This window comes from Falco rusticolus, chromosome 2 (assembly GCF_015220075.1).
Source record: "Falco rusticolus isolate bFalRus1 chromosome 2, bFalRus1.pri, whole genome shotgun sequence".
Taxonomy (NCBI): domain Eukaryota; kingdom Metazoa; phylum Chordata; class Aves; order Falconiformes; family Falconidae; genus Falco; species Falco rusticolus.
Genome location: NC_051188.1, coordinates 118,777,185 through 118,801,652, shown reverse-complemented (window position 1 = coordinate 118,801,652; position 24,468 = coordinate 118,777,185). Strand labels below are relative to the sequence as shown.

The window sequence follows — 24,468 nt, the reverse complement described above, 5'->3', positions numbered from 1 at the left end:
GTTCATTACATGTGTAACGCTCACCTCACCATCAGCGTAGTAGATAGAATGCATTATTCGAAGTACAGCTCCCTGACAAGTGTATAAGGCGTGCTTGGCAGAGGTAACAGTGACGCACCATGTTTAAATGACAGCACTGTCACTAAAAGAAGCAGTCCCAGCCTCAGACACTTGTGCCCTACCCCATGGGGCTGTGCTGGTGTTCTTGCAGTTGTGTAATGAACTGGACTGGGGGACTGATGGGTTTTATTACCTTAACTCGTTCTGTCCACTAGAGAGAGAGCTGACCACCATTGGGTGGATCATGTTATGTCATGGATCACACTGGAGAACTGAACAGCTCTGTTGCCCCAAAAAAGGGGTCCAGGATTGTGGGGAATAGAAGCACGGCAGGGGACAGGACTGCTTCTGGCTTCAGAGCTGGCTTATGCTATCTTGCTGCTTGTCAAGCTAGAGCCTTAAGAGCAGGCTAAGTAAAATGCAAGAGAAGAAGTTGGTATCTCCAGAAATAGACCACTACTGTCAATATTTTTTCTACTGGGGACTTATATGCATCTTTTAAACACGATTTTGCAGTTTGGATAGTTTCCAGTGCAGATAGCATCAGTTAGTTACTGATGCTGAAGATAACATGTCTTAATTGTGATGTTGCTTTTATCTTTCTCCTGTGATCCTTTCTGAAGTAGGTGCTCCTTGCATAGCTTTCCTTTGTGTGACCCAGCATAGCATGCTACGAGTCAGGCTGTTATGGAAGAGTTGCAAGGGACTTTCAGTCAGTGTGGTGATAGGTGATTTTAGCAAGATAGCTCCATCTGCATGCGTAATACCAGTTTACTACAGGTTCAAGGTGCTGGTTAAATTTTTAAGTCTGGAGTTGGTGCTGTAAATTGGTTACTCTTGGGATTTTGATGGGTGGTGGAATATCTCAAGAAGACAAGCAGCTTTTCCTCCAGTGGAAGGCCGGTACTTCAATATTTTTTGTTTGTTTTTTAAATAGCAGGGTGATTGTTGCTTGTGTGTGATTTGTGGAGTTCAGGAAGCTTTTGTTAGTGGTTTTTGAAGCTTTTATGTGTTAGGTGCTGGCAAAAAGCAGCAACAACTATTTCTGCATTAATTCCCTGGGGCTGTGCTTTGGCTAGGGTAGTCGAATGTTACATCCCAAGATAAAGATCCTATTTTGAGATTTGCTAGTGTAGACCTGTGCATTTGTTCAGGGTTTTGTTACCCTCTGTGAGACTCCGTGCAAGTACAGGAATCTATGCTAGTCGATTTTGACAAGGGATTAAAGGATCAATGTTTGCTTTGCTTGGAAGTTGTTCCAATAGTAGAGTTAAGATTGAAAACATCATCTCTACTCGTTGCCTTGCCCTACCAAAGTAAACTGAAAGCCCCTAGCAAAATGTGGCACACTGACTCTTCAGATTTTTGAGTAATATTTGAGAGTACCTTAAGCTACAAAAAGATACTGTCCAATGAAAACTTTATACAAAATAAAACTTAAATTTGTGGGAGAGGAACAAAAGGAATGGCAGTTCCAGGATGAGAAAGGAGCTTTTAAATAAGTTTTCTATCAAGCTTGCACAGCATAAAATTCAGTTGGCTTTTTTTATAAAGCCAGAAGGGTTGAAAGAACCACCTAGAATCGCAAGCATTTTAAAAAAAAATAAATTAAAAATATCAATAGTTTTGTTTGGTTATGACTTTCTTTTGGAGGGAAAAATAAGTCTTCGTCATCTTGCTGTTAATGAAGAAGCTGATTAATGAGAGTAAATCACAAGAATAATGCTTTCTTTGTTAGGCAAATGACAGCAAAATAGAAGTGACCTAACACCTTGAGAGCTGATGCAGCTGGGCCATGACCACAGTTCTGTAAGTACACAGCTTCTGCTGGTGAGGACTCGGAGTTACTGCCTCTGCAGCACCTTCTAACAGCATTGTGTCCACCCTCCACACGGACATGGTGTAATGGCAGCGGCATTCTCCACAGATTTCCATCCAGGATGTTACTGGGAGAGCCTTCCTGGGAAGTGCTGTCACAGCTGTGGGGGGCTGGTGCAGGAAGGTGCTGTGGTGTCCTGTGTCGGGACATAGTCTTCCGTGGTGGCCAGCTAACCTGAGTTGAAACGCTGGCAGCATTTGACCTCTTTCAGACGTGAAACTTGAGTATGGCAGGACATATTCTTGTCATGAGGGCTAATGCTTCACAGGGAACTGACTTTTATTCAAAAGCAGTCCCAAAAGATGCTACCAGAAAAACTTGCACATTTCAAGTAAAGATGAGCAGGATCCACTGCAGAGTAAAGCTACTCAAAGTGGATCCCTCCCCATTTATCTGTTAGATCACGACTGTACAGTGAAGTGTTTTTTCAGATACTGGAAGTTTAAATACTTTCCGATTAAAGGGATATCTTCATGCAGATGTTAAAGCAAAATATTTGTTTCCCAAACTAATTCAAAAGTGAAACTGTCTGCAAGAGAAGTGAAAATAATTTAACTGAGTTTTCCTGTTCCCAGCTGGCTATGACAATGTATGGTGTTTTTTTTAAAAAAGTTCAAAATGACAGTAACGTAGCTGTAAGTGTTCCAGGCTTGGCTAAATTACTTTCTTTGTGTAACCAATGGTGCCCCTTGAAGCTTGTTAGTCTTATGGAATAACTGAGAAGTAGCAGTCAGGTGTGTAAACACCTGCAAGTTTCTTTGGTGAAACGGCAAGCAGATTCTATGTGGACTTGTGTGCATTGACAAACTCTGGCAGCAGCAGTACCTCCTCCCTGTGTCGGGGGAGCTGGCTCCAGAGGCACGTTCTTGTTAGTCAGGGCCAATACCGAGTTATTAGATTTAAGCTGTTTCCTCTCCCTTGAAGGCTGCAGTAATAGCCAGATCCCATTTGAAAAACACTGTGACATATTCTAATGACCCAGCTGAGGCCTTCCCATCTGTGGTGGTGTTCGTGGTTTGTTCGGAATGATCACAGGGATAAGGCTGTGATGATGTAGAGGCTTTCTGAATCGGGTGCTGGGCTTTCACTGAATATCCGACTTGGAGTCGCTGCTCTGTGAATTCTGAATCTCCACCTGGAGATGCTGGCTGCAGGTGTGGACATCTGCTTGCTGGTGGAGCTCTAGCAAGACCAGGAATCCAAATTGCCTTGGTGAGGTGGTGGTTAGGCAGAGGGAAAAGAGGTGCTTTCCGGCGGAGCTTGCAGAATAAGTGAATGTATTTCAAGTATTATCAGCAATTTACACTGTTGCTTCTGATTTAAGTTTCCTGCAGGATGGGTTGGCAAATGTACATATAAGCAGATAAATCCTTTGCCCGTGGCAGTTCTGAGAGAGATATTTCAGCTTGTCCTGGAGGTCAGCAAGCTGAGGGATGATAGGAGGGCAGGGCCCTTACAGAAAGGTATCCTCAGTTGGTTGATACTGTTAGCTGATTCTGCTGAGTTTAAGAAAAAAAAAAAAAAAGGGGGAAAGGGTGTTTTGCGATGCATAGGCTTTGGTCAGTAATGCGTTTTAAGATGGTCAGCCTCCTTGAATTATGCCTGGAAATAGTTCTGGAAAATTGTGCCATCTCTGGAAGATTAGTGTAATATCCTCCCTTTGGGAAACATTTTGGTGTGGGGGGGCACCTAACCAAAGTTCTCAGGTAGTCTGTGGCAAGACCTTTAGGAAAGACAAATTATGGCTGTCTTTTGGGGTGATAAAAGCCTGATCAATATAATACACTCCCTTTTGATAAAAGGTTTATCAACCCAAATATTTGCAGCACTGACTAATTACAGCCATGTTTTGGCTGATGTGCATTTTAAGAAGTAGTAGAAGCTCCCGAAGGAGCCTCACATTTTAATTTCAGTGCACAAAGACAGGCTGTGTTTTTAAGAGTGGCTGTGGTGTTTTGCAGTTTCTCATCTTTTTATTCCAGTCTGCCACTATTTTTCTTCTTCATGGCTACTTTGCAAACCAGTTTACTACACGCTGCTTGTTTTCTATCTTGTATGTACCTGCAAAAAAGTATGTATAGATACATACACGCATAAACGCATATGTCTCTGTGTGTGTGTATGTGTGTAATACATAATACAAAAAGTATGTGCAACTTTTTTGTAACAGCGGGACAAAGTGGGCTTGAGTCACTATTACTGATCCTCCTGCACTCTTTGCAGGTCACTGGAAGTGTGGTATGAGACAGGGTAATGTGACTTGGCCTGACACGATATACATCAGCAGACCTCTACTACTGTCTCCTCCTCATTTCATCAGTGAAATTTTTTGGCGTGCTGTTTTAGACCAGTAGTGAACCTGGTCTTTCATTGCTCTTTCCAAAGAGGCTCCTAACATCCAAAATAATATAAAGAAATAAAATCAGAGCGAGTTAAACTTGTGTGAAAGCCTTAAGAGTGGCCTTACCATTCAAGTGATGTTGGCCTGTAGAAGAGCGAAGAATGCAGAAGGCTGCAGAATATTGATGTTATTGATACAAATTAGGCCTGTTTTAAAAACTAGAAAAATAGACCTGGGGTGTGCTTGTGCAAACCTCAGAGTGCTGCGGAGCTGCTTCCTAACTTGCAGGCACCTCTGTGGCTGGGCCCCGGAGCACTGAGTGGCAAGGAACAGCTTTTGGTAGTTTACTGACCTAAAAGGGTAAGGTGGCTCCCACCTTACAGAAATAAACGTGCTTTAGAGCCTATCTTTCTCCAGGTCCTCCCTGTAAGGCAGATAGGACCCAAGGGTAATGTGCCAGACCTGTGAAGCAAGGTGGGGGTTGATGTCTGCAGAAGTTGGAGGGTGGCTGAGCTCTGTAACTGGCTTTACACATCACCTCCTGCTGCTCAGGCCACACTGTTGTGAAGGAACCTTCTCTGTCGAGCTCTGACATCAAGGCTTGCAGGGCTCGTTTTTCTTTACCTGTTGGTATAGTTATGGTACCACCATTTTCCGCCTTCAGCTGCGCCTTGAAATAGGTCCGAGCTCCTTAACCACACCATAGTAATCTGCAGTTTTACAGCACTTTTCGCCTGAATTACCCGGGGGATCTGTAGGATTGCAGAAGCTAGGTGACACCTTCCTGACTGAAGCAATCAAGGCCGAGAGAGGCTCCGACTCACGGTGAGGCCGAGTACGGATTTAAGGAAGTAACACAAATCAACGCAGACTAACAAAAATGAATCCAAGTTTCTTTCAAACCAAGGTGTTCACTTTTATTTATTATTTCTAATGTAGTTGAAATGACCATTCATCTGAGGATGGATATTTGAGGTTTAAAATAAAACCATATTGCCTTAAAATTCTGGAACTTACCTGACCGCGGGTGTTGAACAGAGAATTGACAAAGCATTACAAATTTTTATGAAGCTTAGTAAGAATTTTTATAGATAGTAACAGTGTTTATCAGAGTAGTATTTTTAATCATACTTCAAATACCTGTTTTAACATGCGGTTCTTCCTGCGTGTTGCATGTCATTAGGCAGGTGGTTGTTCCGTGACTGAGGTGCCTTGCGTGGATGCGTAGGTGCTTTGTCCCACCCTACGTGGCGAGCTTGTGGTAGAGGAGGGACGGGCCCCCGGTGAGATGAGTTGGCTTGCCGTGCCGCCGCTGTGCTCTTGGCTCGGTGGGCAGGACTGCCGCGTGACCCGGTGCTTCGCACGTGCAGCGACGTTGTTCAGAAAATCTGTTTGCCCTTTCCTGAAAAGGAACAGCGAGCTTACATACAGCTGAGAAACACCCCCCGTGTCTACTGCCAAGCCTGTTTAAGGAGTACAGACTCGGATTTGGCCTTGACACGAGCCAGAAGTGGGAAATGAACACTTGGGGCAGGTTATGGAAGATGAGCAGGGAACATCATGACTATGCTGGGACCATATCATGGTTCAGCTACTGGACCTTCAGTGGACTCTTGTCAGTGCTGCAGGTGCTTCAGGGGTTCAGAAGTCCCATGTCTTGCGCTGCCAGCCAGGCTGCGGGGCTGGGGCTGCTGCAGGAATGAGCCTGGCCACTAGATGACTCCTTCAGCCTGCTGGTGGGGCAGCGGGCAGCTGGGGAGAGCTGGGGGCCGAGAGGGTGCGCTGGGTCTCGCTGCGTGAGGTGCACCGCAATGAACAGCTGGGCTATCTCGCAATCGAAGGGCATGTTAACGTGGGTTTTAGTTTGAGTTGAAGTAGTTACAGGATAATATACCTCTACAAATCACTAATTAGTGAGGTTTGTTGATACGGTTTGCAAAACAAAGGTCCAGGCCTCCTTAAGGTCAGGATGGATTTATTGAAACAACAATATGTGAAGAAGCTAATTTTAAGAGTTGTACTACTTGACTAGACTACAAGCGATACTTGATTTTATGTTGTGCTCTGCTGTTATAACTCTTTATTTTGCAAGCTTTCAAAAAAAGAAAACTCACAAAACCCCCACACCCAAACCAGCAGCAACATAATGCTATCTTTGCCTCTTCTTTGCATCTTGTAGATGGATGAATGAATCCCATTAGGCCGGAAAAAATTCAGACAGACTGTATTGAAACTAAGGCCCAGGCAGATTTTCCACAAACTCTCTACAGATTTCACTGCATACTCAGGGTCCACTCACCCTACGATGCTCAGGATTAAATAATCTTCCTGTTATTTAGAGGCAGCGTAAGCAATGCTTCGGTTTCATAGACTTGTATTTGCCAATGTCTGTACTAAGCATGTAGTCACTTTATCAAGGTAATTAGATGATGAGGTGGTACTGTTGTTGCTCAGTGTGTTTCTCTTGGCATCCATTTTTATTTCTGAGATGTAATAGTGAATCATTAGTTGCCATTAAATATGACCAGTTCCTGGTGCAAAGTATGTGCTGGATAAAACAACAGGGCACATGGATGATGATACTTATTTTTTCAAAATGTTTTTTGTCAGCCAAGAATCCCATAGAGATAAGATTTGGCTATAAACTATGGCTTGATCTGTGAAGATTTTACGTTCTTTGAAACTGTAATGTTTGAGTGTGCATGCATTCATGGTAAGCATAGTGCTATTTCTGTTTGTAAACTTACTACACATTGAGCATGTGTATCTGCTTTTAAATAAGGGTCAAGGATACCAGTCTTTCCGCTTCTATCATGTTTGGAAGTCCTCTTCAGCTAAAGTTTTCTCTTTTCTCTCTTAAATACTTAAGACTTACTGATAAATCCAAACCTCCTTCTGAATTAGCCGCCAAAAATGCAATTCTGGATTGTTGAGTCTTTGCAAACCAGGACTGGAATTCTCCTGACCCAAACCTGTTCCCTTTTGAGGGTTATGTTTACCTGGTGGCATGTTGGCTTTTAGTTCTTAGGATGTGTCACAAATACATGATATAAAAGCAGCTGTTATATGGGACTTCTACTTCCTATTTATGCATGTAGAGTGTGTATGTGATACAGTTTTATATATATATATGCAAACATCCCCATCCCTCACTTGCACCCTCACTTTCAAAATATGCATACCTTGACATGCATGCACAGGAATCCTTCCCTTCGTTGCTACCTTCTTTTCTGCCCCCAGCCCCCATGCTTTGGGGTTTGTAAGTTCAAAAACTATGCTATAGCAATTTTGTACTGGTTTAAAGGGAGACTGCATGACCCATAATTTCAAATTAGACTAATGATTTGTAAATGACATATGACACAGCTGATGAGGAGAAATACTGGAATAAGGAAACTGGTTTCTGGCATTTGCTTAAATAATTTCCATGCTTCTTGCTGTACTTCATTATTATATTTGTTACTCTGAATGTTGTGTTTAACTTGCTTTCTGAGGTTTCCATGTTTTTATCTATTTCCTTAAAAGCCATAATTTCAAGGAGGTCCCTTGCCTGGCTTAATTGAAAGGCCAAGGAGGAAGGTCCAGGGGCAATGCTAGGGAGGAAGCTGGTCGTGTATTTAAACTTAGTTGGTTTGGGTGAATTCAGTGCTTTAATCTCTTACGTGCAGCAAGAGAAATAAGATCGTGATGCAGCATGTTAATATCAGACTAGTGAAAAAAAAAAATTAAAGAAAAAAAACCCTAATCTGTAGTTCCCATTAACTTCTCACTCTTAAAGTGTTTTGTTGGATTTATGCTACTTTTCCTGCTGCTGTCAGTGATGGTTGTAGATATGAATAGAAGGCAGCATGTAGCATGGATCAAAGTGAGGTGAATGAGCTGAATTGAAATTTACTATGCTTGAGCTAATCTGGCAGTGGAAATGACATGAGCGGCTTAATTTTATTTAGAACTATGCAAAGAGAGAGGCATTCATGTGTGTGCATGTGTGCCGGTCCTATCTCCCTTGCTTCTGCGTGGTCCCTCTTCGCACTCTCCTGGGCCCCGAGTGACGGTGCTGGGATGTGTACGGGTTATCAGCTGCGAGGGCATCTGGCATTTCAGGAATCACTTGGGCTGCTGCAGCAGTCAGGAGCACAAGTGACAGCGCTATGTTTTATGTTCAGCTTCTTCTCTCAAGCAGCTGAGTTGAATCAGGTGAGCACTGACAGCAGCAGGGAAAGGCTGAGCGAGGTGCCATCACCCCTCTGCAGACCTCTAGCTCGCAGGACGCTGCTTGCCTGCCTACCTTTCTGCTTCTTCCTTGTTCACCGGCCATCACGTGGAGGTAGCATAGCCAGTCCCCTCGAGATTCCTTTGTTCCAGCCCTCACTGTCCTGAAAATTTACTGTGCTCAGTTGGCATACTTTGTAATGTAACGTCTTGTTGTGCAAAGACCCAGGGAAGGGAGTGCTGACAGTAGTTGGGCTAAGACAGATAATGAGGGTTGCATTGTGTTTATTTAGGAAAGCAAAACAAAACACCACAAAACAAAGTCCTTCAGAGACAGAGAAACTTTTTTGAATGAAGAAGAGAATTTTCTGTGAGACAAAGTTGTACAGCAGTTTTACCTACACAAGTTACTGGATTTAGGATTAAGTAGTAAAGCTTCAGCTATTTCTTACACACTTCCAGCAGTTTTCCCCTCAAATACAAATATTTGATTATGAAGTAGGATTTAACTGCAAACTTGAAATTCTCTTTGCAGATGTCTGAAAAAGTTTGCCTTTTTCATTTACGTATTGGATTAAATAACTGTAAACTGAATGTGTCATAAGGGCTCCTAAACTTTTAATTGGTCCTTCAGAACTCCAGGATATTTTCATGCCTTAACCTTGGGTTTTGCAGAGGTCTGTGCCTGTATCACTATCGGCTGAAGCACAGGTAATGTTGCACTAGTGCTTCCATTAAGTTCCTGGCAACTGGAGTCTTTCCCAACATCAGTTTTAGAAGTCAGGTTTCATTTTCTAGTGCCAATATTGACACAGTTCTGAGAGGGTTGTATTTAGCAGTTGTTCTGAAAGAGGGCATGTTCTTTGATGTGCATCCAGAAAATTGTTTTGGTGTGGGTGGTATTTCTATTGTACGTGGGGATGGGGGTTGCCTCTAGGATTGAATTTCCTCATCCTCCCAAAGCTTCTTTTAAGATGAATGCTTTTTTTACTGCTGAGAATTGGATTTGGTGTAAAAGCCTGTTCCAGTGCACTGTGTAGGAGCTGCCTAGGCTACCCTACGGTGCACAAGAAGTTCTCCCCAGTGAGGGCGACCAAACCCCTGCCATCTTCTTTACCCTTTCAGGTCTTCAGAACAGGAAACCTATGGGTAAGAAAGTGCTGAGATACTTAAACAGTGGTTGTTAGTACCAATACCTCATTTTAGGATGGTACTGGTGCTGATTTCACTGATTTATTGAGAATTCTTGAAGTCAATCATAATCTCAGTCAGTCTCCTTTCTGGCATGGTATTTCCATCAAGAGTGGTTCCAAAAAATGTTTATTGATATGGTGACAGGTGCTCTATATGTATAAATCTAATATACATTTTTATATAATACATAAATATATTATATTTAAATATATTATAAAAATAAGTTTGTATATATTTATAATTTGCAACTCAACAGTCTATCTGTGCTTTGTGCCAACACATCATGCTGGACAAGATGACATATTTGCTTTTTGCAAGTGCAGTAAGGAGAAGAAAAAACAAAAAATCTGAGTTTATTTAATAAAGCTTGTTTCCCTAACCAAGGTTGTAGGTCGCATAAGGTGGTGCTGGAGACCTCAAAGGAACACTCACACTGGCCAAGCTCACTCGAGCAGCTGAAAGTTGTAGATTGAGTTTCCAAAGAGATGAACTGTTTGTAGCAGGCCATTTACAGCTGGAGGTGGGTCACAGCAGATCCTGTGTAGAAGTGGAGTCCTTATGGTAACTAGTTGATAGGTATTCTGAATTTCAAAGTAATTTCTTTTATACCCTCTCAAATGTAAAGAAACAGCAAAACAGACTTCATATACAGTACTTTTTTGAATAGCCATTACATCTGTGTGATTGACAGTTTTTTTTCAATTTCTCTCATGGTATATTTCTCCATCAAGCGCTTTCTTTAAAGCCGGTAGAGGTCTGTAACACCTCAGCTTCTCACAGAATACAGAGCAAGTTCCAGAGATGTGGTTGCACAAACCTGTTCAGTGTTACTCATTTAAAAAAGACAAAACCAAACAACAAGAACCCCTCAATTCCAGACTTAATATGCATAGTTTTGTGTATGCAGCAGTTCTGCAGCCATCTTTGGCATTCTGCTGTTGACTATCCACCCCACCGGAATGGGTAATAAATACTGAATAGTGTCCTTATACGGAATTGTTGTAGTATTTTTTCACAACAGGTGAATCTTAGTGCAAATGTGTTACAGATGTGTTAACAATACAGTCGTTATTGTGGGAGAAACAACTAAATTATGTTTTTACTTTGCTGGAGACTCGAAGTATGCTTTTTTATTTCTTCTAATAGACATGTACATATACAGATCAGGTGTAGTAAGGAAATTCAGCTGGGAGCTTGACAAGTTGTCTTGATACCAGTTTTTCTTATGCTGGTGTACGCACAGTGACTGGTACTGGATGTTTGAGGGAGTTTGTCCAGAAAGCACGAATATTAGCAGTTCCATGTTCGTTTATTTTGTTTCCTGACAAAGTTTTGTAAAACCCCAGCATTCTTAAATCAGAAAATGTTTAAATAATAACTAGGTATCTGTGGCTTTTCCTCCCACCCCCACAAAACCTGTTTTAGTTGACCACTCTGATAAGGTCCATAGCTGCATGATTGCATAGCGCGGGGGAATGAAGAAATGTACCACGCTGTTCAGCAAATACAGTCTACAAATACAGGTTAATGGTTAACTGCGTGTAAGTCTGGAAATGAGCGTGTAGTAATTATAGTTAATTATGAGATGATACAGGTGCATTGCAATGCGATATCCTCAGAATATACACTGTATCTTCAAAATGTGCTGTTAGGAAAAGGATTTGAGTATTACAGCGTCATCTTAAGACAGAAATACTGTTCCTCACTATAAAATCACCAAAGCACCTTCATGGTGGTGTCTGGGTTAACGTGCAGCCTCATCTCCTTCAGTGAAAGTTTCATATACATAGCTCTAACAAAGAATTCCCATTTTAACTGCAATGATGCCAGCTTGTCCAGTGTGCTGCCTGTGCTTGGCCCTGCAGCAGCGCGTAGAACAGAAGTAGTTTCTCGTGATGCGTTTTGGAACTACTTGGGAGCTCGTCCCTGTTAGAGTTGACTTTAGGCTGCTCCTGGCATCGTGTGTTTTGGTTTCTGCATATTTCTTGGCTGTGCACCAAGGTGTGATATTTAAGAGTGTATTGTGCTTGCTTCTGACTCTCCTTCTCTTCTAGGACAGCCCCTGTGAAATCAGGATTATTAATTCTTAAAGCCTGTTTATGTTGCCTTTCTGCCCTCAAATAAGAGGCTGTGGCAGAACAAAGAACTGGCTTTCCTGCAGATCCTCTCCCCGCCCCCCCCCCCCCCAACCCCCAAGACAAAATGTGTCTGTTCTTCATCTCGTGGTCTTTACCTCTTTACCTTTTTTATAATACTACTATTAATTTTTATTATTACTGGTTTGCACCTTCTCTGAAAGTCATATTCTGAAAAAAAAAAACCCCAAAACATTCTGCTTGTATGGCAGGGACTTCTGTGTGCAGCCCATCTCACCAAAGTTTCACAAGGTCAGCAGGTGCGCTGCAGTGAGTGAGGGCTCAAAGGCCACGGCTCTTAAGACTTGATCTTGAGAGTATTTACACCTAGACATAAGACATAACTTCTCCACCAAAGCTCCCTTCTGTTGACCTCAGGGATTACTTGTGTGTTTGAAATGGAGCCCAAACGTAAGTGCTCACAAGCTGATGACCACAGTATGGGGAGGCAGGGTGGAAACGCGCTGCTGTGAAGGGTAGAATTAATTTTCCCATCCCCAGGATATCAACTGGCCATCCAGGTGGTCCGCCCCGGCCTCCAGCTACTGCTGCAGTAGGGTAGGTGTCTTCTGAGGGTCCACTGGCATATCTGCCAGCCCCTGGGGATGTCTCGGGTACTCCAGCACTTCTCACGCATTCACAGACACTGAGGGCTTGTTTTTAGGCAGCAGCATCCCATCCTAAGGAGCTTGACTCTGTTGCAGAGTGATGAAATTGTTACTGAACAGGCAAAATTGAGATGAAGGTACTGCCTCATGGACTTTACCAAGTAGCTATTCTGAAGCTCTTAATAAAAACGCAGTAATTACCAAAATTGTTGTCAGGGTCACAACCAGCCGCTGCATCAGTCTCCCAAGAGAGTCATGATTATCCTGGGTGGTTTCCTGTAATACACTGGGGATGCTCATGGTGTTGGAAGTCGTGCTAAGGAGGTGGTGCAGGGCTGATGGATGGCAGTCATTGAGTTGGTCTCTGTGGTATTGATGGAGGGGAAAAAAACATTGTCCTTCAGCCCATCCAGGTTGCTTCACTTCTCTGTCAGCCCTCCAGCTGATAACGTTGTTTAGGAAGCAGCTGTGTGGTATCTGTAAATGCCTTTTATGAGGAGGGGAGAAAGTACTTTTGTGGATGCTTTCTGTAATTACATAGTAAAATAAATACTTATATCTTTGAATGATTGCACAAACCAATTAAGGACCCAAGACGTCAGCATTAAAAAAAAAAAAAAGTAGATTTCTTTTTTTTTTTTTTTTTTTCATCCTTTGTAAGTTCGAATTGTTTTTCAAGGGATTCATAACTGACCGCGAAGCTCACCATTATGGTGAAACTAATTTGGGGTAACTAACCATAATTGAATTCGTTACATTGTAAAAGGCTCTTCCTGCAGTGACTTTAAAGCCACCTCCTATTGTACAGTACAGAAGCAAATATGTGACTTGGCAATGGAGAACACTAATCCCTAGCTGACACCTCATGTGTCAGCTCCTTATTCCTGCTTTAGTGGGACTCTTCACAGAGGAGTTAATGGGTGTTGTCCCTTGTTCTCCAGAAAGCTGGAATAGGATGGATGTCCTGGGATGCCAGCTAGGTAGGTGCTAGAGTAGAGCCCTCTGAACACCTCCAGTGCTGTATCCAGTTTCACATGGCCTCCTGATACTATTTTTTTACAGGAAAAGCCAGTTATGACCTGCAGCACTAAAATACAACAAACTTTCCTAATTAAGAACCGGAATTTGGGAAAGAGAGTGGAGTGATGCCTACTGATAGTACACTTCCTCGAGGATTCCCGTGTAGGAAGGCTTTCCTCATACAGCTGGCTTCTGAAAGGGGTGGGCACTGTCACTGACCAGCATCCAAACAGGTCTGGGTTTGTGATATAAATAGGAAAAGCTTTTGGGAAAGCCATGAGACCCTACATAAGGCATATGGGCTGCCTGGCTTCCTGCCAACAAAGCTCCAGTCGATCCACAATGTTCCCATCCCAGCATACCTCCTTTGTATTGCACCCAAATTTGTCAGGGCTGCCTTGAGCTGTTACATATTCTGCCTAATTTCCACAGACCTGAAGAGGAAGGAAAGGACTGAAAATGTAACTGAAGGCACGCTTGGATGAAAATTATCAAAGATTGCAGAGCATGGCAAATCTATGCATTTATAGCAAGTTTATGTAATCTGTGTGTAAAACTTGGTAGCCCGTGGTATAGTTCTAATGTTGTATTCTTGACGTGAAACAGCAAAAGCAACTAGGATTATTTTTTACCTTTAAAAAACCAGCTTTGTTCTAAAACCTCTAAGTCCATTTTTAAATATGTTTTTGTGGACTTGTGATCACACTTTTAGAATATCCGTATTTCCTTAATTTAAATGCAGTGCCTCCCATTTTGAGACAAAATTGGACTGGGGAGGGGTTGCATAGAAGGCAGCCCCACTGGGAGAGACCCTGCTTTCCTGCAGTGTGCATCAGCAGTCTTACTTCAGGGGTGTTCTTTAGTCATTGGCTCTGTCAGAGCAGATACACTGAAAATGTATATGGATACAAACATACCATATATATATTTAGAAAAGGATAATTTTCTTTTCCTGCCATTTCCCTTGATCATAACCTTTTTGTACGTGGGTTAATCCTGCTGCTCTCTGTGTATAGCGACTGGCTTTAACAGCCTGATACAGGGTATGCACGCAGTCTTCTAAATATACACAACAGTGTGGGTAAATGTAGAGCTTGCAAAATACAAGTCTTATCTAAACTAACTAGGAAATACATTTTTCCTGCAATTTATTTGGTATATATTTCTGGGCTTTTCTAGATTCTCTGAGTGCCTAGCATCTAAGTTTTTCACATTTTTTTTTTTTTTTTTTCCACTTCAGGGCTACTGTGGTAAGTCTACCCAGTAAAACTTGAAGATAACTGTTAAGGCAACACTTCCGAGATTTTATTTATTTTTGTACACCAGTAAATAGGAGACTGCAAAGCTGTTGGCTCAAGCTGGAACAGCATGTTGAGGGCAAAATAATTTCTTAATGCTAAATTGCAGATGTATGTATGTATATAGATAGTTTTAATATCTGGGCCCATTATTTAGACTTTTATGATCCGTTTGATCACAAGGTGTGAAAGTGGAAGTAGGTACTCTAGTTGATTTTTTTGAAACTGAAAGCTGCAGTGTAGGAAGAGACATTGTAGTGTTGAGTATTTTGCTACATACACTATGACTTGAGGAATGGAGTTTTGTTCTGGTGTTTTTGATGTTTGGGTTGTTGCGTGGTTGTTTTGCTTCAAGACTCTGTTGAATGAGAATTTAACAAAATGTGTTTGATACTTCCTTTTTTTCCCTCATGCATCATCATTCAGTATTTAATAGTGTTCTGTAGAATTAAGAAGAATTAGTAGTCATAATTTTTCTCTTCACTGCACTGTTTTCCAGCCTCTTGTAAAAGAGCTCTTAATTTTTTAATACCAAAGCCTGTCAGATGATTTAAAAACAAAACAATGGAGAAGATTTTATCATTAATTTTATTTCTTTCTTTCTGTTCTGAGGGCATATTCATGCTTTTCCAATTTATTTTTGGCATTAAGAGAGAATTGAATAAGGATAAGGGTCCTGTTGAGCTGAACATAGCACAAATGAGCCTCGAAAGATAAATTGTACCCTTGAGCACCAGCCGTCTAGGAGTCGCAGCTACTTGAGCTTATTGAATGGTGTGGTTAGAGCTCTAGATGGAGGAGAGCTGCCACGATTTCGCACGCCTGCCTGTCCAGCTGTCCATTCCACCAAAACGCTTCTGCAAAACTAGAAGCATGGCTCAGAGGTGGCTGGTGTGTGCCCTGAGGGATGGGTGCCGGTGGGAGGTGGGAGAGCACGCTCAGGAATTCCTGGTAAGTCCAGCGTTATCATATGAAAAAGGCCAGTTAGGCTGCAGGCTGGTAGGGTTTCTGTGACAAATGGGCTGAACGCAAAAGCTGGAAGAATGATAGGAATGCACACTGTTTGTCCCGCTCGGCTCCGGCTTGGGGTAGGGGAGTTAATTGGGTTCTTCCTGAGGTTTCACTGTGCTGGATGAAGTTCGGTTTGGGCCTCATTCTGCCATGGAGCTCCGCTGTCCCATTCGGCTGAGTGTGGGAGAATGGGTCACATGCACAGAAACTGGTCTTGCAGACAAAACCTGGCGGGTGGCTTTGACGCAGAGCTGAGGCGGCGATCTGTTTATCCGCTTGTTGGTCTGTTGGCTCGGCAGTGGTAATAGGACTAAGAACTAATAAAACTCTTTCTGTCATTAAAGTGAGCGCTGATGGGGAGATTACCAGCTGAGTTAGAAAATGTCAGTTTTACATGGCTACTTTTGGGAGTGTGTGCTTAGGGTAAGGATGTTTACTCTTAACTCAATTTCACATACATGCACTTTCTCCATTTTGTATAGGAAATAGCAGTTTGGCAGTGCAAAGTTTTTAATTTGAGACAATCCAGTTGAAATATACGTAGTTAAAGAAATCCAGATGAGATTTTAAAAGGGGTACCTGTGCGTCTGTGCTGGAGTTGAAAAGTTGCTCATTACTCCATTTGCAGAATTCATGAGACATCAGTGTATTGATTTATTGACTTATTTTTTAAATAACATGTAGGTTACTGTTGTGCATAGGACTGGGCAATTTAACCAAAAAAAGAAAGTGTCTTGGAGTATAAAGCAGCAGTATAACAAATTTCACAGAAAGCTTAACTTTCCTTCTTTTGCAGTCTTTTGTTCAGGTTTTATGTGTTTCTATTAAATATAAACAACATGTATATAGTAAGTAACTCTATACACATAATTTTGTATCTTGCATACTAAATAGGAGGCTTGAAAATTCTTGTCCACCCCCCAAGTGCTGAGGTTAGAGAAGTGAACTCTGAGCCCTTCACAAGTGTTTTTATCTAAATATCTTCGTGGTTGCATCAAACTGGCCAGGGAGTTTGCTTCGTGCCTGACACTTTACTGTACCAGGAGGTCAGGAGTTTCCATGTCATCCTTTGGTACGCACTGGTCCTTCCTCAGTAGGTGAGGAGGGCAGTTTACCTGCCTGGGTAATTTTACTACAGATATGTCAGGGTACAATAATGACCGTGGCTTGTAAAAGCTGTATTACAGCGTCATCCTAAACTCCGAATGTCGCAGTGTTACAGTGGGCAGCTGAACCTTCTCATTCTAGCACAGGGCTGCTTCCAATCATCACCAAAAAAACCACAACAAAAAACAACAAAAAAACCCAAACCACACCAAAACCAGGCATCTGAGAACAGTGGTTGCTTATCAGTGTGCCCTTCTCTTTAACGAAGGTGGACAAGGTTGCTTTTCAACTTTGTGCTTTTCAATTCCCATGCATGTCACTTAGGTTTTTCTCAGCATTTGTTTGCAGCTATGAGCTTTGTCATCTTTTCCTCTGAAGGAAAGCAGAAACCACTGGATTTCAAGAATTTGCGACATGCTGATGGAATAATCATACCATCTAACTTTGCATATCTGTGTGCCTGAGTTGAACATGGAATGTGATTTGGAGGTATGAAGGGCTGCTTCCCCAAATACATGCAGCAAGCTGTAAAGCTGTCTAATCTGACAGCACGGCTGCAGGTGTTTCTGTTTCCATTCCCAGGGTGGCTTTTCAGCCTTCCAGGTGTATTCCATCACATGAGGAGGTTCTTTAAGAGGATCAGGGTTCAGGAACTGTTTCCTCAGTAATCTCCTGCAGGACACCTGAATAAATGACTCATCCAGTAGTGCTTTAATATTCTTGGCCTTAACCTGTAACGTAGGGATGCCAAATGTTTGCTTTTGCAATACATACTTATAATTTGTGAAGAGGTAACTTCCTTCTCCCCAATTGATTCAATCTCACACCAATCATATACTCCCTTTGAAAACCCAGTTCCTCAGATCTCCTTTTTTGATGTTTGAATTTGTGTGTTTCAGAGACTAAAAAAGTGTAAATCCCACCTGCAGGTTGGTGGGGTTTATTTGTGGGGGGGGTGTGTGTGTATGTTTGGGGGGTCTTTGTTTGGCTGGGATTTTGTTCTGTCGTTTACTGTCTGTCTTACCTAAAGCAGTTTGCATGTCTTCAGCATTCCCTGCAGCCCAAGACTTTCCTGTAAGATTCGGGTTTTTTGTTCATTTGTCTTCCCCTAGCAAACCATGTAGCTCACATGGTGCCAAAGATGACCAAATTGGACTGGCTTAATTTTGTTCTTGATGAGAACAAGTTTAATAAACTTACCTTTATGGTGTGGATCCACCTTCCGTACGTACAGTTTTGTCCCACCTTATTCTAGAAGCAGGAAACTGTCAGGATTCAAATGGCTGGCGGGGGTGGAATGGGGGCGGTGGGAAGAGCCTGCTTTAATATCACTCAATTTGCATATTTTAGTCGCTAGAGGGCAGACTTGTACTTCTCGGAATAAATTAGTAATTGTAAACTATTAATTAATTAGATCCAAAGAAGCAGAAAGAGTTGCCTAATGAAAATAAACATTTTTGCTGCATTGGTTTTTTTAATAAAGCAAATAGAAAGATTACCATTTTCATTCTACTTAAAGATGCTTCATTAAGAATTTTGTAGGTGCTGTGTTTTCTGAATTGTTTCAGGGCTCTGAAATTTGCTTGGTCTAATGTATTTGAAATAACATTGGTGGGGTTGGTGGACAAGCTTGATCCCCTTCAGAAACTGTGTATATGCATATTTCCTGTGCTCAAAGTCCACTGAGTCCACTAAATTTTCCTTTCAGTGAACTAAAGAAAGAGTATTACAGACAGAAATGAGTTGCCTCATATTTGGGGCCAAAATAACTCCTATTGCACTCTTAATTTATTTCCCACTCTGAAGACTCTTCCACCATGCAGGTGGGAAGCATTTTGCAGTGGTGTAAGAGATGACATGCACCAACAGAGAATAAAGCCAAACTTTGTCTTTCTAAGTTATAGCATAGCAAATATCTTAGCGTAAACCCTTAGTAATTTTCTTTTAAACGACATAGAAATTAATGAGAAGCAACCCTCTCCCAATCTTAGAATTTCATGCCTACTTACTTACCTTGCCTGCACGTTCCCTGTTTTATCCCCCAATAGCAGGTATGTTAATAAAATACAGTAACGGAATTGACTTGCTCAACACTGTCTTGTGGATCATAAACATAATTCTGTTTTATTGCTCATTATCGCAGATTTCAGAAACAGCAAGAGAATATCTGGGATGTGCCTATGTTGTAGTAAAGATTATATCTCCCTAAGATTTTGTTTTCTACTTACTTTATTAATAGTATAAGTATATTGATAGATGAGAGCAGCAACACTGCAAGGACCTTCTCTTATCTTCCTTTTCCCCAAGCTCACTCTCTGTTGGTGCATTTTTGTTTTCAGCCACTCTAGTGTGAAGACTGGTAAACATCTCCTTGCACAGGCCCTGAGAAAAGAGCAGTGACCTCAATTATGCACAAACATACCTCTCAGTTTGGCAAAGACCTGTTGTGAGTTGCAGTGTTCCAAGAGAGACGAAGCGAAGGACATGCACATTGTTCACGCATAAGATTTAAAACGCAGTGGGATTTCTTCCTTGTAGTACAAAGAGCTCTTTCAACCTCCTGTTTTCTGCCTTTGTTTCTTAACTGAGTAATTCCTGCAGCTTGGGTGAATGGACGCTAAATTTGTGTGCCTTATTGATAAGGGCTAAAATGCGAGATGACAAACAGTGAAGAAGAATGTATGCAGATAGAAGGTATTTCTCCACCTGCTCCCACTTCCAAGCAAGTTACCAGTTGCCTGTGACAATAGCAGGTACAACACACTCAGGTTGAAATTACGATACTTGAAGTTGATACTAGACTGCAGCACTGTGCTTGGCTGATAAGAGCTGCCACTGTAGTCTTTAGAAGGCATTTGCTGAGTAGGGTGACTGTTGTGAGACATATCAGGAAGCCACTTTCATTTGAATAAACACTTGAGAAGCCTCAAAGGCTTTTGAAGACTAATTGACACTTGATTTTCAGCTTGTCTTTTCTGGATCTCATTGTCTCCCATTCTATCTCCACCCTCGCACCCTTTTTTTTTTTCTTTTTTTTTTTTTTCTTTTTTTTTTCTGTTTGGTGGTTCAGCCCTTGCTTTTTGGATGGTGGCGTTCACTTGCCTTGCTCTGACTGCCCTCTCTGTAGCTACAAGAAGCTGGATGTATGCTTCTCTCCTCCTTAATGAAGGCTTGGGTTTAATGTTTTGCTTGATTTCTGGTTCTCCTGGACATTTCTAAGGACTGATGAAACTTGGGTGAATCAGGGCTGAAAATAAAAGAACAGTTCCTTTTTGTATGCATTTAATGCACTGTTAAGAAATGGTGCTCAGGGAACGAAGCAGTATCCTTACATTCAGGTATTCTGGTATCATCAAGTGATTAACCTTTGTATGCAGTAAACATTTCATGCTCCAGGTAAACTTTTTTTTTCAGTGCAAAATGTGTTGGACTGTGGATTGTGTCGATGATCTACAGCTGCTTGCCAGCTTGGAGAATGTTAGGGGGATGTTGTTAGGGGGATGATGTTTGTTGCATCAGTGGCTCTTAGCGAGCTGTAAATGATGGCTGTTGTGAGCTGCAGGTTTGCTCACAGTTGCCACTTGCTTGGTGGTATGTTTCAAACATGATCCCTTCAAAAGGAGACAGGATTTGAAGCACTAGCAGGAGCATTCATTGCTTCCACGCTAAGCACACAGGTAAGCGGAATCCCGATGTTGGGAGCAACCAGTTGCTTTATGGTTATTTGTGTCTCCATGGTGATTCTGTTTCCACAGGGATGGTGTTTGTCTGGGTCCTGGGGAGCTCTTCAGCCCCTGTCCCCAGGCTGGGGCAGGCACCTCTGTGCTGCAGCACTTCCAGAATGTAACATCCTCGCCAGGGATAATCTCTTTGCTAGAGATTAGGTGATTTCAAAATCTTGAAATGCTTCTTCTGTCTAGTTAACATTGCTTTTGGCGGCAGTTGCCATTCATCCAGGAGTCCTGATGGGAATAAGGTGGGGCAGTTTTACTCCTGTCAAGCCAAAGGTAATGGTCTGTGGGGCTCTGGGGGCACCAGGAGAGACCACAGGTACTGTGGGTCGGTGTAGTCAGCTGAAGTGGTCCTGCTGAGGCTGTGACCTGTGACTTAAAACAGGTAACAAGATCCCAGAGCGTGGTGATTAGCTGTGGTATCTAATATTATCTCACCGTTCAGGAGGATGCCTGCTTCCCCGTTTTCCTCCAATTCAAGCTGATATTTAGATTTTTAATACCGCCTTAGATTAAGCCTCAGTGAATGCAGTTGTGCCATTTCATGCAGAAATTGGGGAGAGCAGGGCACACGCTGAGCTCCAGACGGCCCTTGTTCGCTTTTGCCTCTGGGCAGCAGCTCTGTTGGGTTAGGCTGAGCTGGGTAACTGGTATCTGGCCAGCACCCGATTCCGTGTCTGAGCTCTTTAACAGCGTGTTCAGTTGTGAACAAATGGGTTGGGCGATGCCACTGATCTGCAAACCTACATCTGGGACATCAGCTGTGGTAGGATGGCTTTCTGTTACCATGGTGGCCGCCAACCTACTGCGCTCACCTGCCAGCTGCTGCTGTGTCCCCCATTGTATCGTCAGAGATGCATGAAGAGCTGGTCAGTGTGTGGTGGGACACACGTGGAGACTTTTGTGTGGTCACAGTGGTCTCCGGAATGGGGGTGTTGTAGTGCGAACAGCAGTCTGGGGCTCTGGTGGGACAGACCGTGCAGCAGACTGCTGGGTGAGGATGTGTTTCAGTGGAAGGTTTTGATAACTGGGTGTCTGCAGCTTCCACTGGGAATACTCTTGTCCCAATGGTCAGGTAAAGTAGGTAGACTCCACAAATCTCATTTCATTGCATTTTCTCCCTTCAAATCTCCTGTCACTAGGCTTTCATAAGCAAAAAATGTGCTTGACCTGGCTTTTGCTGTGGGTTAAAGTGCACGTGTATGGTCAGCTACACAGCTCAGCTACTCCGACTGCAGTGACTTGGTCCTGTTTCTAAGCTTATAAATCCATTCAACCTAAATCAAAGTAGCGAACTCTCAAAATGATTTGTCTTGTGAGGCTTCAGCTTTGTGTCTTCTTTCATCAGAAATCAGTTTGGGTTTTGTGACACACTGACAGTCACATATGTCATGGATTTAAATTCCAGAGTTCAGAACAGCTTTATTCCTCTGGCATCCTTTGAGCTTTGTGGTGTTGAGGAACCAGGCTGTGCTAACTGAGAATGAACAGTTTAGACTGAAATAAGAATAGGAAGCCTCAGAGTTGGTTTTAATTTACTAATGTGAGTTCCTGTGTAAATAAGGGCTTATTGTTACACGTGCAATGTAACTTCCATAGCCTAAAAAAGTAGGAAATTTTAGAAGTTGGTTTGTTGATTTGCATTTCCGTAATGGGCTGTGAAAAGTTATGTGACACAGGTAATCTGGAGAAAGCAAAATGTCAAATACTGGACGCTCGCTCATGGATGTAACGGGCATCTAATTTGATGTAGAGCTTGCATACAGTGCATCTTGTCACTGAGCTCTGGCAGGCTGCAGCACAAATGGTCTTCTGAGAGGCATCTTGCTAGGCATTAATGCCATAAAGCAGTCCATAATTCAGAAGGGTCTCTTTTTCTTTCTCTCAGAGGGTAAAAATTCCCTTTACTAGTTCTTGTAAGTATGTGTGTACAGTAAATTAGACGTTTGATGAAGGCACAAAATCCAAAAGTTGTATATGCTAAACTGTTTCAGTTTAGACATTATTTCACTATATGTATAATAGAACTGAATAAAAAGTATGATTTCTGGCAAATTACTTATTGTTTACTTTCTCCAGTGAGACTATTTTAAAACACTCCCTGCATTTCTGTATGCTTTTATTGTGCAAAGCAATAAAAAATGCTTTAGAACTTTATCAGGTAGGAGTCAAAAAAACCAGCAGAAGTCAGTTTTTCTTCACTAAATACCCATTCAAGGTGATAACAATGCATACAGGATGCTCGGTTATAATGTAGAGTCTGCAAAATATGAAATTACAAACCTGAATGTATTTATCTTATGCTATCTTACTTCTACCTTATTTATCTTTGGCTTTGGGGACTCTATGGCAAAGAGATGCTCCAGAATAACATCACAGAGCGGTTCAACTGTCAGTTTTTCACTTTTTTTGGATCTTTCTCCTTCAATAAGATTTCATTTTCGTAGCCTGGTATAGGTATTGTGTGTCACTATCTGAATTGTAAAAGCTGCTTTTCCATGTAACAAGGAAGGCACAATCTCAACTTGTCAGAGGATGAGTAAGAAAACTCTTTGAATGCAAGAGCGTCATTAGTGCAGGAGTGGTCTGACTGTATTCCCATCTCTCGTGCATGCTGATCTAAATTGGGTTTGATTCTAAGCTTGGTGTAACCTTAGATATTTGTATGGGGTTTCTCTGATAACACAATGGAGACTTCGGGGCTTCCTTAGCAAAACAAGATGGGGAGGGGAAAAAAACCCCACAACACACCAAACCTAGGATTTTTATTTGTTTTGATCCCTATCTCTTCTCCAGAGAGATGTCTTTGCAGGGTTGGGTGTTTTGTCTGTGGTGGTTATGGCAGACGCAGCTTGTTTATAATTTTGTGTGTGAGGATACTGTTCTCTTTTAATGAAATGTCAAGGAAAAAAATTAATTAAATGCACAGTCTCTTTAGTAAGAGAAGTCTTCTCGGGCATTACACTGCTTTCTAAAGATGTTTTTGAAGCGGAACTGAGTAAATTCTAGTCTGCAGTTCTCAGTGAGACAAAAACCTAACGTCATCTTGGGACTTCAGGAGACATCCTCTAGTTTTGCCTGGAGTCGTCCTGAGTACTAGCGGATATTTTCTGTACTTGGAGTGCTGTTACTTGCATAACAATAACTGATGGCAGCCTTTATTACAAAAAAGATGATCCCCAAGGTGTGCTGTCTAATATATTGGCTGCACCATCCCCTATTTCCACACACACACTCTTTTAAGAACCTTAGAGAAAACATCTAAATAATAACAGCTGGAAGGTGATGGTCTTTAGGGCCTTTTTGTTTGTTTACTCACTACACAGCCCCTTCTCTCCTAATAATTTTAGGCTGTTTTGTAGTCAGTTTGGCACTGTTACTGGTGCGAGCCGTGCAGAGGGGAAGGTGCACAGAAGTTCTAACTTGGAGCTCCTGGAGAGGAGGCTGGCAGTGGACCGGGAGCGGGCTTTGTGGAGCTGATGGGGCTGTGTACAGCCCGGAGCTTGGCACTGCTTTGAGGCAGCTGGGGCTGTTCCAAGTGAGATCTCTGCTGTAATGTAGGTGACGTAGGAAGAGCATTGAATTATGTAGTGAGGCGGCGAATCTGCAGTGTAAAAAAAAAAAAAAAAAAAAAAAAAAAAAAAAAAAAAACCGGAAAAAAAACCAAAAAAACCCAAAAAAACAAAACACCACACACCAAAAAAAACCCCACCAAAACCCACAATGCCTCAAGGCTAATCCTGTAGCAGGAGGCACTTGCCAGCTCTGCCACATCAGTTGTCATCCTTGGATACTGGGGGACGCCCGTGCTCACCTTCCTGCTGCCCCTCGTGTGCAGTGGGGAGGGCCCAAGCTGCCCGGCAGCTGCCCTG

General features: G+C 42.3%; 1 protein-coding gene across 17 annotated transcripts in view; it reads left to right on the top strand.

Annotated features, from left to right (window-relative positions):
• BBX (BBX high mobility group box domain containing) overlaps positions 1 to 24,468 on the top strand; it is a 145,779-nt gene that overhangs the window by 37,168 nt on the left and 84,143 nt on the right. The window contains exon 1 of one of the 17 annotated variants that reach the window (XM_037378237.1): positions 1,828 to 1,869. The exons of the other annotated variants lie outside the window; for them this stretch is intronic. Within the exon in view, the coding sequence (XP_037234134.1) occupies positions 1,843 to 1,869 (27 nt within the window). The 5' untranslated portion in view covers positions 1,828 to 1,842. Of the gene's footprint in view, positions 1 to 1,827; positions 1,870 to 24,468 lie in introns of those variants that run through there. 17 annotated transcript variants of the gene reach the window in all.